The following is a 13,844-nucleotide window of genomic DNA, read 5'->3' as shown; positions in this document are numbered from 1 at the left end:
TTTTGATGGAGCGTCCAACGCACTCGGACATGAAGTAGGGGTCGTGCTTGTTTCCCCAGAAAAAAACTTTACCTCCTATCACTACCCGATTATGTTTTGACTGCACCAACAACATAGCTGAGTATGAGGCGTGTGCCTTTGGTTTACAAGCAGCTTTGGAAAGAAAGGTTAAAATAATAGAAGTCTTCGGGGATTCTACCTTTGTCATCCACCAGCTGAAAGGGGAATGGGAAACTCGGGATGGCAAGTTGGTACCATACGAAGAATACATGCAGAAAATGATGGAGCAATTCGAATAGATCCGCTTCTACCATATCCCACGAGATGATAATAGGCTAGTCGATGCCTTATCCACACTTGCTTCAATGTTTCACATAAATGGTGATGATCAGCCACTCATAAGAATAGAAACTAGAGATCAACCAGCTTATTTGTGTGCTATCGAAACAAGCGGAGATGGAAAACCTTGGTACCATGGCATCAAGAAATACGTCCAGAGAAAGGAATACCCTCGAGAGGCCTCCGAGACTGACAAAAGAACATTAAGAAGATTAGCCATTAGTTTATTTCGAGATGGGGACGTTCTTTACAAAAGGAATCACGACATGATACTTCTTAGATGTGTGGAGGAGAGAGAAGCAGAGATGATCCTCAAGGACATCCACGAAGGATCATTTGGAACACATGCAAATGGACACGCTATGGCCCGAAAGATCTTAAGAGCGGGATATTTTTGGCTGACAATGGAGACAGATTGTTGTTCGTATGTGAGGAAGTGCCACAAATACCAAATATACGCAGACAACATAAATGCTCCACCTAACCCCCTAAATTTCCTATCGGCACCCTGGCCATTCTCCATGTGGGGAATGGATATGATCGGACCAATCGAACCAAAAGCCTCTAATGGACATCGCTTCATCCTCGTGGCAATCGACTACTTCACCAAATGGGTTGAAGCATGCTCATATGCCAGTGTGACCAGAAAAGTTGTGCTCAAATTTGTCAAGAAGGAGTTGGTGTGCAGATACGGGTTGCCTAGTAAAATCATTACAGACAACGCCATTAACCTGAATAATAAGATGGTGACAGAGATGTGTAATGAATTCAAAATCAAACATCACACTTCCTCACCTTATTGCCCTAAGATGAAAGGAGTGGTAGAAGCAGCAAATAAGAACATCAAGAAGATTATTCAGAAGATGGTAGTAACCTAAAAGGACTAGCATGAAATGTTACCTTTCGCCTTGCATGGGTATCGCACTTCAATCCGCACCTCCACCGGGGCAACACCATACTCATTGGTGTATAGGATGGAGGCAGTCATCCCCGTCGAAGTGGAGATCCCTTCCCTCAGGATTATGGCAGAATCAGGGTTTGAAGAATCATAGTGGGTTCAAGCCCGGTACGATCAGCTGAATATGATAGATAGTAAGAGGTTGGCTGCAATATGCCACGGTCAGTTATACCAAAAACGACTTACGAGAGCATTTGCGAAAAAGGTTTGTCCATGTTACTTTCAAGAAGGAGACATGGTGCTTAAGAAGATACTCCCAATCCAAAAGGACCATAGAGGGAAGTGGACCCCAAACTATGAAGGATCATTCGTCGTAAAGAAAGCATTCTCAGGAGGGGCACTAATACTAACTACTATAGATGGAAATGACCTACCCTTGTTAGTGAATTCTGATGTCGTGAAGAAGTACTATGCTTAGGAGACCTTTCCACACACAAAAAACAAAAAAAAACAAAAAAAACAAAAAAACAAGACAAAAAAAGCAAAAAGAAGAGTATTAGTATATTGATCATGCACATCCTCGCATACCTTTGCATTTTAAGGAGAATGATGTAGCAAATAAATTCATATGGTATAAATTCTTAGACATTTCTTTCTAAGGACACAAGGCCTCCTTGTTATTACCCAAACATTATTGAAGATACCCCTAGTCATCCCCATTTGAGCCAGACAATAAAGAGAGGAGTTTTTTACCTTTTCAAAGAACCATAAAAAAAATATAACCAGGAAAATGGTAGTATTCCAACTTATCATATTGAAAGTAGAGCAATCGAGAAGCATGAAAGGCCCGCTAAGAAATAAAGGTCTTAGGCAAAAGTTAGGGCAAAGAAAAGTGGACACCAAATAAATAAACGTGTAATTCTCTAAAAGCAACAATAGTAAAAAGTTGGAAGTAGGAAAAGGAGAAAGAGGAGATGGATGGTGGGAAACACATGTTGAGCCTTATACCTTTGTTTTTCAAAACCAAGTTTAGCTAGACCCCAATACAAGCTTAAAAAGTCCTCGTAAAAGATTGATCTGTCTAAGATTTATGACAAGGTAAAGAAAGCTGACTCCAAGAAAAACTCAAAATTATCATTTGCATGTCGTGATCAACACAAAAATACTCTAAAAATAAACAAAGAAAAATAGAAAGAGATGAAACCCGTTAGGTCGAAAACCCAAAAGGGCGGCCTAAGCAAAACTTAGGGATACAAGTGGAAAGTATCTCATGTAGCATAAAGCAGACACTGGGGCAAGATTGTGGATGATACCCAAGAAGGAAAAAAGGATAAATCGGAGGACTAGAAGGCAACTTCATCCTCCATGGTTTGTAAACTGGGGCAATTTTTGGAAACAAGTAGAGTTCACCTTGAAAACCGGGGCAAATCTTTGAGAATAATTCACCATGATGTGCTAGGAAAATTTTGGGGTAGTCATAGACTGTATGAAGGCAAACTAACATGGGTGTTATTCAAAACCATTGCGCACCATTTCAGCCCAAAATCCAAATATAAGATTTGTACTCATCTTGGTTGATATATGAAATAATATTTTTTTGGCATAATTTATTCCTTGCACTATCTGACGAAATTTAAACAAGTCAAATCAATATTTAATAAATGTCACGAATACAAGTGTGTGACCATCCCCTAAGGAAAAAGGATAACATCAAAACAATCACTACCACTAGTAACAATCTCCAATGAGACCAAGTCGTCTCGACCGATTAAGTGTTGTGGATGTGACGGAACAATGACGAGAAAAGGATAACAAGATATCTTGAAAAAACTCATAAACACTCAGTATAAACTATTATGGCATGCATAATCTGAATCTCATTCATCATAAGCATCATTGTGCATACCCATGCCAATCACCGCATAGTCCAAATCACACATTAATCATTACAATACAAACACCAATATGAACTTCATATCCCAAACAATAATAATGATATACCATTCATCCGAACCATTTTCAAATTCGCGCCTTCGAGGAACCCCGTGCTTGACGACCTCGAAGTCAACCTTTCAGGCCTCATGCTTGACCTTTTAAAATTTGAGGGGCTCGTGCTTGACGACCTCAAATTTGTGCCTTCGAGGACCCCCGTGCTTAACGACCTTGAAGTCAACCTTTCAGGCCTCAAGCTTGACCTTTTAAAATTTGAGGGCCCCGTGCTTGACGACCTCAACCTTGTGCCTTCGAGGACCCCCATGCTTGACGACCTCAAAGTCAACCTTTTCAGGCTTCATGCCTGACCTTTTAAAATTTTAGGGCCCGTGCTTGACGACCTCAAATTCGTGCCTTCGAGGACCCCCATGCTTGACGACCTCGAAGTCAACCTTTCAGGTCTTATGCGTGACCTTTTAAAATTTGAGGGCCCCGTACTTAACGACCTCAAATTCGTGCCTTCGAGGAACCCCGTGCTTGACGACCTCTAAGTAAACCTTTCAGGCCTCATGCCTGAATTTTAAAATTTGAGGGCCTCGTGCTTGATGACCGCAAATTCGCGCCTTCGATGAACCCTGTGCTTAATGACCTCGAAGTCAACCTTTTCAGGCTTCATGCCTGACATTTTAAAAATTTGAGGGTCTCGTGCTTGACGACCTCAAATTCGTGCCTTCGAGGATCTCATGCTTGACGACCTCGAAACCAATCTTTTGGACATTGCTCTTTATCCCACCAATAAAAATGTATTTTGAGCCTCAAAAAAATTAGCATTCATTTCTTTACCTATTACTTATCAGGACAACACCTCAAACTTCAGTTTGAGTTATGTCCAACAAACAATAGATAAAGAGGGGTAATTGTGAATACCCAATTTTGCCCGGCCCAAAAATACTTTAAAACCGATTTTTTCCATAAATAATATTTTTGATGCAAATCAAATATATTGTATATGAATTTTGGTTGCATGAATTGTTAAAAAAAATTAAAATTAAATCTTTAAGAGATTCAATTTTTACTCAAATTTGATCAATTGTATAATTAAAGGATTACAATCTCAGAATTTAGAAAATCAAATAAATTCGATATCAAATTAAGTGGGGTTGCACTCTTAAATAATAATCAAGTAAAATTATTTTTTTGGCAACACATAAAATTTAATCTCAACTTGAATTTCAAAAAGAGGTTTAAATGAATTCATTTAATGGAGTTTATTTCAATTCCCCTTACAAAAATTGTCTCCGAAAATAAAAAATAAAAATATAATGTTGATATGGATGACTAATGACACCATAATTATATATATTTAATCCATTTTCAGTTTATTATTTGAAAGAAAATTTAAAGATGGGTTTTAAGTGACTTAATTGTCACTTATTATCTAGAATCAATTTTAGAAAAAATATATATCATGGCAATCACCCTTGATTTTTGTTTGTGTTGTAAAAATGAGAAAGAAAATATTTTTATGACACTACAAAATAAAGCAATACTTTTATGAGGGGTTATAAAAAAAGTTGAACTCCAATTAAGATTTCTTAGTCATTTTTTTAAGCACTTTGGAGTCAAAATATTATATTCGTAGGGTTAAAATAATTTTAGACTTTATAGGAAAATAGTTTTGTTATTTTGTGTAAAAAAAATAAAAATAAAAGAATAGCATTTTTAAATTATTCAAAATAAGAAATATGTAAATTCAATTTTTTAAGAGAAATTCGAATTTTGAATTATGTGCCATAGATCAGATTTTTAATATGGATTTAAATGTGATTCTATTCCTCCTTAACTTCCTCTATTCCATAAATTAGAATATTGAATGTGGTCATTAGAAAAGACTATAAATAGCAAGGTTCTTCACACATCAAAGGAAGCCAAAAAGAAAAGAGAAAAGTGAAAAAAGGAAGAAAGTTGTAGAGAGATAGTGAAAAATATACACGGTGATAGGAAAAAATTGAGAGAAAAAAAGAAATTGCAAGTGAAAAAGAAAGAGAGAGGAATTTCTTTTATTCGTGTGATCCAGTGTGGTGGAGCGTAGAGTAGGAATTGTGCAACCTCATTCACAGTCACAGGATCAGTCAACTTTTTCTATCTGTGTTGACCAGATATGGTCTGCCAATCCCTGCTCAAAACGTTGCGCAAGCACACTGCACCGCGACACATCCAATCATTCCTTCTGCAAGCAAGCACACAGGATCCTACGCAGTTGTGTGCATCACGCGATCCTACACCTTATTCCATCCAGCGCTCACAGATTCGTCGTGTGTACGCCTCATCTCCTCCTTGCATCCACACCAACCAGTCAGCGACACGTCAGCAGGCGTAGGGAAACTACACTACTCTTGCCCACACCGGATTCCTTCCCTGGTGAAGCTTTCTACAAGTTTGTTTCTCTTTACATTTTTTTCACATTGTCTCGCATCTGAAAATTGTATCGATAATTTGTTTAAAACATAACCAAATTTAATTAATTTTTTTACCAATAACATGAAAAAATATTTTTGATAATAAAAAATTAAATAAATCACATCAAGTGCAAATCAATATATGTAATGTATTAACTGAATTTTTCGCGATAATAAAAAAAATAATGAAAAATCAATTCTTTTAATAAGTAATTTGCAGTATAATTTGATATTATTTGGATCTTTTATAAATGGTGAACAAATCACATCAAATGCAAATTAAAATGTGCATTTACTATAAAAAATAAATTTGGATATTTGGTAAGGATGAATAAATCACATCAAGTGCAAATCAACATACTCAATGTATTAAATTAGATTGTTTGCTAATTTATGTCGAAATCTCATTAATTGTATAAATAAATAAAAAATCTCATGTGAGAATAAAAATCTGATGCAATTGTAAATAAATCATACTAAGTTCAAATTAATACGTATATATACTTTAAAAATAAATAAACTGTGAGAATTGGATGGTTTGCTAACTTATATTGAAATCTCATTTATTTCATAGTTACATAAAAAATAAAAATATGTTAATACAAATCTATATGATTAAGTGTATCTCTACATCTCAACCAATAAATTTTTAAAAAAAATAATAATAATATACAAAAAATTCGAATTTTCTTAAACCAAGTTTTAATATGAGTTGTGGTATCGGACGTAAGAGCTATGCTGCACTCATATTTAAAAAAAAGGATTTTAAATAAATAAAAACAAAATTAGAATTTCGTAATTAGGCTTTAATATGAGATGCTTCACTCATATCTTTTTTTTAAATGTATTTTAAAATAACGAAAGTTAGAATTTTCTTAACCAAGTTTTAATATGAGACGCGGTAACGGGTGTAGGGGCTATGCTTCGCTCATAGATTTGTTTTCTCTTTCAAAATAAATAATTCAAACGTTACTGTTTTTTTTTAGAAATAAAATTGACTCAACCAACAAACTTTTTCTACTCAAAGAACTACGTAGTCTTGATTCCCATAAAAGGGATATGAATGACCAAGATCACTCTTGTCAGACATAATATTAAAATAAAGTTTTTTTTTGTAATAATATAATAATAATATAATAATAACATAATTAATAATTCATGCAATATAATAGGGTACTGTTCAAACGGGGCAACTAGGGTGCTAATACCTTCCCTAGTGTGTAATCGACTCCCGAACCTGGATATCAAAGTCAAAGGCCCAATGTGATTGGGCCAAAAGATTTTTCTACATTTTTTACTAAAAAAAATGTAGTGGCGACTCTAATAAGTTCATGCAACCGAAAATCGGGGAGCGACAATTACATGAGTTTAATTAGCTACTGAATTCTTGTTCTTGGGTTTAATTGGAAAGTTAAATTTGACACCTGATTTGGATTATCTTCCTTCATACATCATTGTTTCATGAATGGATAATGATGTATGAATTGTTTTTACATTGTTTTTAATGCTAGTTAATCAGTTAATTAGCCAAGGAATTAGTAATTGAGTGATTATCTAAGGATTTTATACTCAAGGAATTGATATAAATTATTTGCCGAAAATGTGCATCAAAATCAATAACTTTGCAAGTTGCTTGGAAATGAATCTATGGATGTCAAAAAGGAAAGATGATGAATTTCGATGTCAACTCTTTTAAATTCGTAGTTAACCTTTTATTTTAATTTAACCTTGTTACAAAATCATTATCAAATTATCAAACAAATTCGTGTAAATAGTTGCTCAATTAATTCTTGTAGGAATTAGTGTAAATTCACTATGCTCTGTGATGACGATATTCCGGTACTTTACCGGATTTTATTACTTGGACGATACGGTGCGTTTATCGTTCCATAAATATCTAACAAAGTGGACAAGCAAAACAACGTCAACCACAACAACAACAACAACTAAGAGTACAACCACCTCGAAGGAGGAAGACACCTGGATGTGGAACATCATCTCATAGATGTCATTAGGAATTTGTATTTTCGTTTTGTTATTTTTATAATGTAATCATTTTCCAATTCATACTAAAATTATCAATTTCAATTCCATAATTTTGTCTTATTATTTTAATATATGCATTTTATTTTTAAACAACTAAAATAATAAATCTTAAATAAAAACAAAAAATCTAACTAAACTCCCTAAAACTAACATTTCAGTAAAATTATCAATTTCATTTTAGTCTTATTATTTTAATTTAAACTTATTATTTTTATACATCAAAAATCTTAACTAAGTTGAAAAGCCCAAACTAAACTCACAAAAACTAACCCCTGAAACAATAGCTAACCCCTAAATTATCCGTGTAAAAGGAAAATTTTAATTCATCATTCAAACTCTTTCTGGTATATGAGTATGGAAGTCATGCATACCATACACGACTTCCATAAAGGAGAGAGAACGTGTAAAAGTCTTGTCCCTCATATGCACGACATCATAGGAAAGTCGCATTACTGGTCCACAAATGCCCCAAACTCATGGATCTTATCCATGAGTTCCCTAAAAACTACACTAATTCAATAAATATTTTAAAATATATACCAAATATGTGATAGTATAGTCAAACTATACTATCCACATAATTTTTCCCAAGACTTGGTGCATCATGGCACACTAGCGGCGCGTGGCGTGTACCACACTGGAAAAAGCAATGGCACAATTTGGCATTGGTTGACTTGGGTATATTGGTGTGGAACACTTAGGTTGGTTTATTTTTGTATAGGCACAAAAATTTGGTTTGGATTTATGTTAAAATGTTGTAAGAGTCATGAAAAGAAAGTTTCTTGATAAATCAAGAAGTGTATAAAAGAAAGTTTCTTGATGAATCAAGAAGTGTATAAAAGAAAGCTTAGAGAAGCTTAAATAAAGAAGAATGAGAAACAAAGATTGATAATATTCTCATTAAATGAATTGAATTGATTTGCAAATTTACATTGAATCATCTATATAAAGGGAAGAAAACATTAATTACCCTAACCACATTAACTAACCGACTAATAACAAAAACTCAACTAATTTAACATTCCCCCGCAAGCTGGAATGTATCAAGCATTCCAAGCTTGAAATAATTATGTTGAATGCGATGATATACTCTAATACCTCCTCTTGTCGGTGAGCGAATCTTCGTCTTTCAGTCTTGAAATTTGAACGTGAAGCAATACTGACGCTTAACCACCATTTGGCAGAAGCAATTTCATCCAATACTTAACCATCTTTTTGGAAGAAGCACACCAATCCTAACGGATGAAAGAGAGAAATGGGATGAACCTTAATCTTGATCCTTAGATGTTTGCTTCAATGAGGAAAAATTACACACTATAATGTTGTGTGCTTAATGAGAGAGGTAAAGAAACTAAAGTAATAAAAAAAATTGGGGGTAGTTGATGAAGAATAAGAAGAAAAAAATGTTAAGTGGCCAAGAATCTCAAGAAGTTTGAAAGATCTCAAAGGGTGATGTTGATGAACAATAGTAGATAAGTGCAAAATACCTTTTCTCAACTTGGGTTCTTTGACAAAGTGAATTCGATAAGAATGAAATACCAAAGGGTGGATCTTGATACATATTTTCACATGATCAAATCAGTCACCAACTTCCATACACCATCATCTAAATCACCTCCATGAATGTGAAACCAACCTTTTTGAGAACCATGAATGAAATAATGATTCTTTGTTGAATCTTGGAAGGAAAGAATTTTCTTAGGAATCTTGAAATGAAAAAATGCTTGATATAAAAACTGCACAATCATCAAGCGTCTCAATTTTACCCTTCACTTCATTTGTTGATAATCTTTGAACTCAATATTCTATATTGAACACCAACTTCCATTGCAAAAGTTTTGTGGGTTATGCCTAGCAGCAGAAATCACCACAGCAAATTCAAAATCAAAACCAGATGATCATAATCTTGGTGTACTTGGATGATGATGAAAGAAGAAAAGGAAAGGACAGAGGCATAAGCGGAAGCGACATAATTATTGCTCTGATGTCATGTTAAAATATGGTAAGAGCCATGAAAAGAAAGCTTCTTGATGAATCAAGAAGTGTATAAAAGAAAGCTTAAAGAAAGAAGAATGAGAAACAAATATTGATAATATTCTCATTGAATGAATTGAATTGATTTGCAAAGTTACATTGAATCATCTATATAAAGAGAAAAAAACACTAACTACCCTAACCAGATTAACTAACAGACTAATAACAAAAGTTTAACTATTTTAACAATTTATTTTAGATGATTATTGAAAAATGGGTTTTCCAAAAGTTGGTAAGTTAGTTAGACTTGTTTTTAGGGAATATTACTCAAGTGGTTAAAGGGTAGCTTGTTTCTTAAGTAATTGAGTTCTAATTCAAGCTGTATAAATAAAGCTTTAAAGCTTCTTAATCAATCACTGAGAATGAGTATTATTCAGCCAACAAATTGTAATGATACATTCACTTGGTTATCTCTCTAACCAAAACATTCAATTTCTAGCTAAGTTCAAACTATGGTTTTTCTGCATCTAATCCGGATATAGAAATTTTAATGATCTTATATGTGATTGTATATTTAACCAGATATCTTCTATATCCAGTGGGAAGAGGCGAGCAATGAGAATATCTACAAATCAAATTTCTGTGGACTTTTAACTTCCATAATATGGACCAAAATAGAACTTACTAAGTGGATTTGTAATTTAAGTGAATTCAAAACTCTAGCACTCGTTGGATTGTCCAAACACTCCAAAATAAGTAATCGAATACTTTTATTCAAAATAAAATGTTTATGCAGTTATGCTGTATTAAGGCGGGACCATAAGTTAAGCATTTATATATTAATATTTGATAATGAAATCATGACATATACCTTATTTATAAAAAAAATCTAAAAATTAAAAAAAAAATGTATCATAATTTTAGTGGTTAAATATAATAATTTATCTCTATGTATGAAAATATATTTTATTCTCTTAATATTTTCCCCTCCATCTCATAAGTTTATTTTTAAAATTTTTGTTTTGATTTTACATATAAAATCATTTTCAAATGTCTTCGTATAATAAATGATTTTCTTAATAAAAATACTTATTTACTAAAAAAATTGAACGAAAGAAGAAAAAAGTAATTTAATTTCATTAATAAATAATAGTTTCATTTATTCAATGATATAGTATAAAAAAGACAATTAGATTATCATTATTATTATACATTTATACACGCTCTTGCTCATTACCAAGGAATCTCCATTTCTCAATAAAGATGGTAGTTTGACCATCAACCATTCTGCACGTCTTCAACCACTCTTCGTTCATCGTTGAACAGTCCAAGAAGAAATTTCAATGGTTGGTATCAGATTTGACCAACTTCATACGAAATAACGAGATGGAAAATCTGAGTGTACAATCTTCCCTTTCAAGAAAAATAACTAACATTTAATTCATTTTTCAAAGTAATAATCATTCTTAAAGGATATGATATTGATTTCTCTCACACCATTATTAACACCTGTTTTTTACTCTTTACGTGTAAGATTCACATCTGATTTTGTCAGTTACACTTCACGTTTTTCGTGCTAGGAATGATGGCGTTAGCTTGTGATTATTGTTGCAATTGCATGAAAAATTATGATTATATGATAATTATTTTTACATCTTTATTTGATCCAGATTCAGCGTAAAACATGTACCAAAAAAAGGATTCAGCATAAAACTCCTAATTACAAAAAGAGAAAAATAAAGAAAATTAACGAGAAGTTATTATGATACTAAAATAGCAGCAATCTCAAAACGCAGATCTGTCTAGAGATTTGCAGTTACATTCAAAGATATACGTAAATTCCAAATCTAACGTTATTCTTCTTCTACAATGCAGAATCGTTAACGTTACCGTTAACATGTTTGTTGTTTGCTCATCATCTTCTTAAACTCTTCAAAGCTAACGTTACCGTCGCCATCAGAATCCACCGATTTGATCATACTGTGACATTCCTCAACGGAGCACTTCACTCCGAGGCGGTTCAGCACAAGGTGAAGCTCCGTGGCGGAGATGAGGCCGTTCTTATCCTGATCATAGAGATCAAACGCATCGCGTAGCTCAGACACGTCACCGTCGGAGCGGCAGAACGCGGCGAACTCGGAGAGGTTGATGAAGCCGTCATGATCGGTGTCGAGATCCTCCATGATACACTGAACCTCCGAGGTGGATACGCTGGATCCGAGGGAGCGGAGGGCGGTGTCGAGCTCCGTGACGGAGATCTTGCCGTCGCCGTTGGCGTCGAAACGGTTGAAGACTCGCTTGAGTTCCTCGGCGTCCATGTCTTTGAGGTAGAGAGATTGACTGTTAGGGTTTGGATTTGATTCGGTTGGGCCTGTTTCCGCCATTGGTAACGGGTTTCAGAGAGGAAGAGAAATTTGGTTTGAGAGAAACAGAAAACGAAAATTTTGGAGCGATTGAAACGGTTGTGGTGGGAGAATATAGATTTGGGATTTTATACTTGTTCCCAATTAGTGTGGACCCCGTTTTTTTAAATAAAAAGATAAAAGAATGACTTTTTAAAATAATTATGTGCCTATTTCTTCAAGATATTTGGATTTGGACATAAGATATAAGATATATTGTACATGATATGTGACATTTAATGCTAAATAAGGGAACACTCAAATATTTGTTTGAAATTTCAGTCGTTTTGATAAACTTAATTCATAGAAATTGAGTTACTTAAATAAACAAGTTGAATTTGGGCTAGATATAGTTTAACTCATTATATTCATCAGTCACCTCGATGTGTATGTATATATACTTATAAATTAATTTTTTATTATTATTATATTATGACTCATGCATTGTTTTTTATGTTTTTTTGTTATTATACTATGACTCATGCATTATTTTTTATGTTTTTTTATTATATATATAAACAAAGTTATACTCATATATATAACGTTTTTAGTATTTTTAAAAATGAATTAATTATTTGAGTTATTCAAATGAATTAATTTGAATTAAGAGAACAGTTCACGAACTTTAATCAAGTCGAACTCACCCCAATTGAAAAGAATTTATTCAATGAATCAATAAAAAGTTTCAAAATTTTAGATGGGATGTGTGAAAGGAGAGAGAAAATAATGAGAACGTGAAAAAAATAAAGGACGCCTAAAGAAAGTAGAGCATGTAAAATAAGAAGATGAAAATCATTCTATTTGTGTCTCTCTTTGTTTCTGTGTTGTAAAATGGTTCTATGAGGTGGCAATTCAATGAGATTTATTTTATGTTTTGCCTTAGCCTTTTGCATGAGCCTATGAGCATCACCTGCATATACCAACAACATATGGATTCAGTGGGTTGCAGACCGATTGGATTGCAATAAAAACTCCAATTTGAAGCAGATGATTTTGTTCAATGGGAAGATAGAAAATGATTTAGAGGGAAGTGTAGTAACAAATGGATCATAACCTCATTTATTTATTGCAGAGATAATAAAAAGCAAATCGAAGGTGGGTGTCATTTATACCAAAAGAAAAAGGATATAATTTAAAGAATATTCTTGTGCAGAACACAATAACATTAAAAACAACTTTTGAGCATACATCACTACGTTAGAGTTACAGTTTAACAACACGTAGTTTAGATATATAACAACATTTTCATGTGCTTTCTATTTGACGGTAGTAATATATTGTCATCATTAACAGCGTTTCTCAAATAATATATACCACAGTGCATCACACTAAAAGGGTTGTCATATATTGCATAAATACAACAGTGCATTGTCCATAAAACGCTGTCATATGGGTCTTACATAAATAGCGCATTTTATAGGTATTATTAACAGCGTTTATTGTTGCGTTGTTGTAGTGCATATATATAAGAACGCATTATCGGAAAAGCGATGTTGTATAATTCATAAGTATTCTAAAACAACACCTTAATATAACAACGCAATAGACATATTGCATTGTTGTATTAAGCATGTACAACATCGTTGTCTATAAAAAGTGATATTGTATTAATCCTTTATGCAGCGCATGTCAGAGCTTCTCCTAGAATTCGCTATTGATTTGTATAAATTAATATCAGCATATACATTTATTAGCAGATCAGGCAATTCTCAATAGCACAATATTTATACATTTTGTACAACACATACACATTAATACAGGTCAAAAGTTTGCTTTATTAACATTAATACAATA

At 33.4% G+C, this 13,844-nt stretch overlaps 1 protein-coding gene across 1 annotated transcript; it reads right to left on the bottom strand.

The window, feature by feature from the left end:
• On the bottom strand, window positions 11,385–12,109 carry LOC109330710 (probable calcium-binding protein CML27). The gene has a single exon (XM_019564987.1). The coding sequence runs from the start codon at window positions 12,030–12,032 to the stop codon at window positions 11,541–11,543; it is 492 nt and encodes a 163-aa protein (XP_019420532.1). The 5' UTR covers window positions 12,033–12,109; the 3' UTR covers window positions 11,385–11,540.

This window comes from Lupinus angustifolius, chromosome LG17, assembly GCF_001865875.1.
Source record: "Lupinus angustifolius cultivar Tanjil chromosome LG17, LupAngTanjil_v1.0, whole genome shotgun sequence".
NCBI classification, from domain to species: domain Eukaryota; kingdom Viridiplantae; phylum Streptophyta; class Magnoliopsida; order Fabales; family Fabaceae; genus Lupinus; species Lupinus angustifolius.
This window is presented reverse-complemented; position numbering and strand designations above follow the sequence as displayed.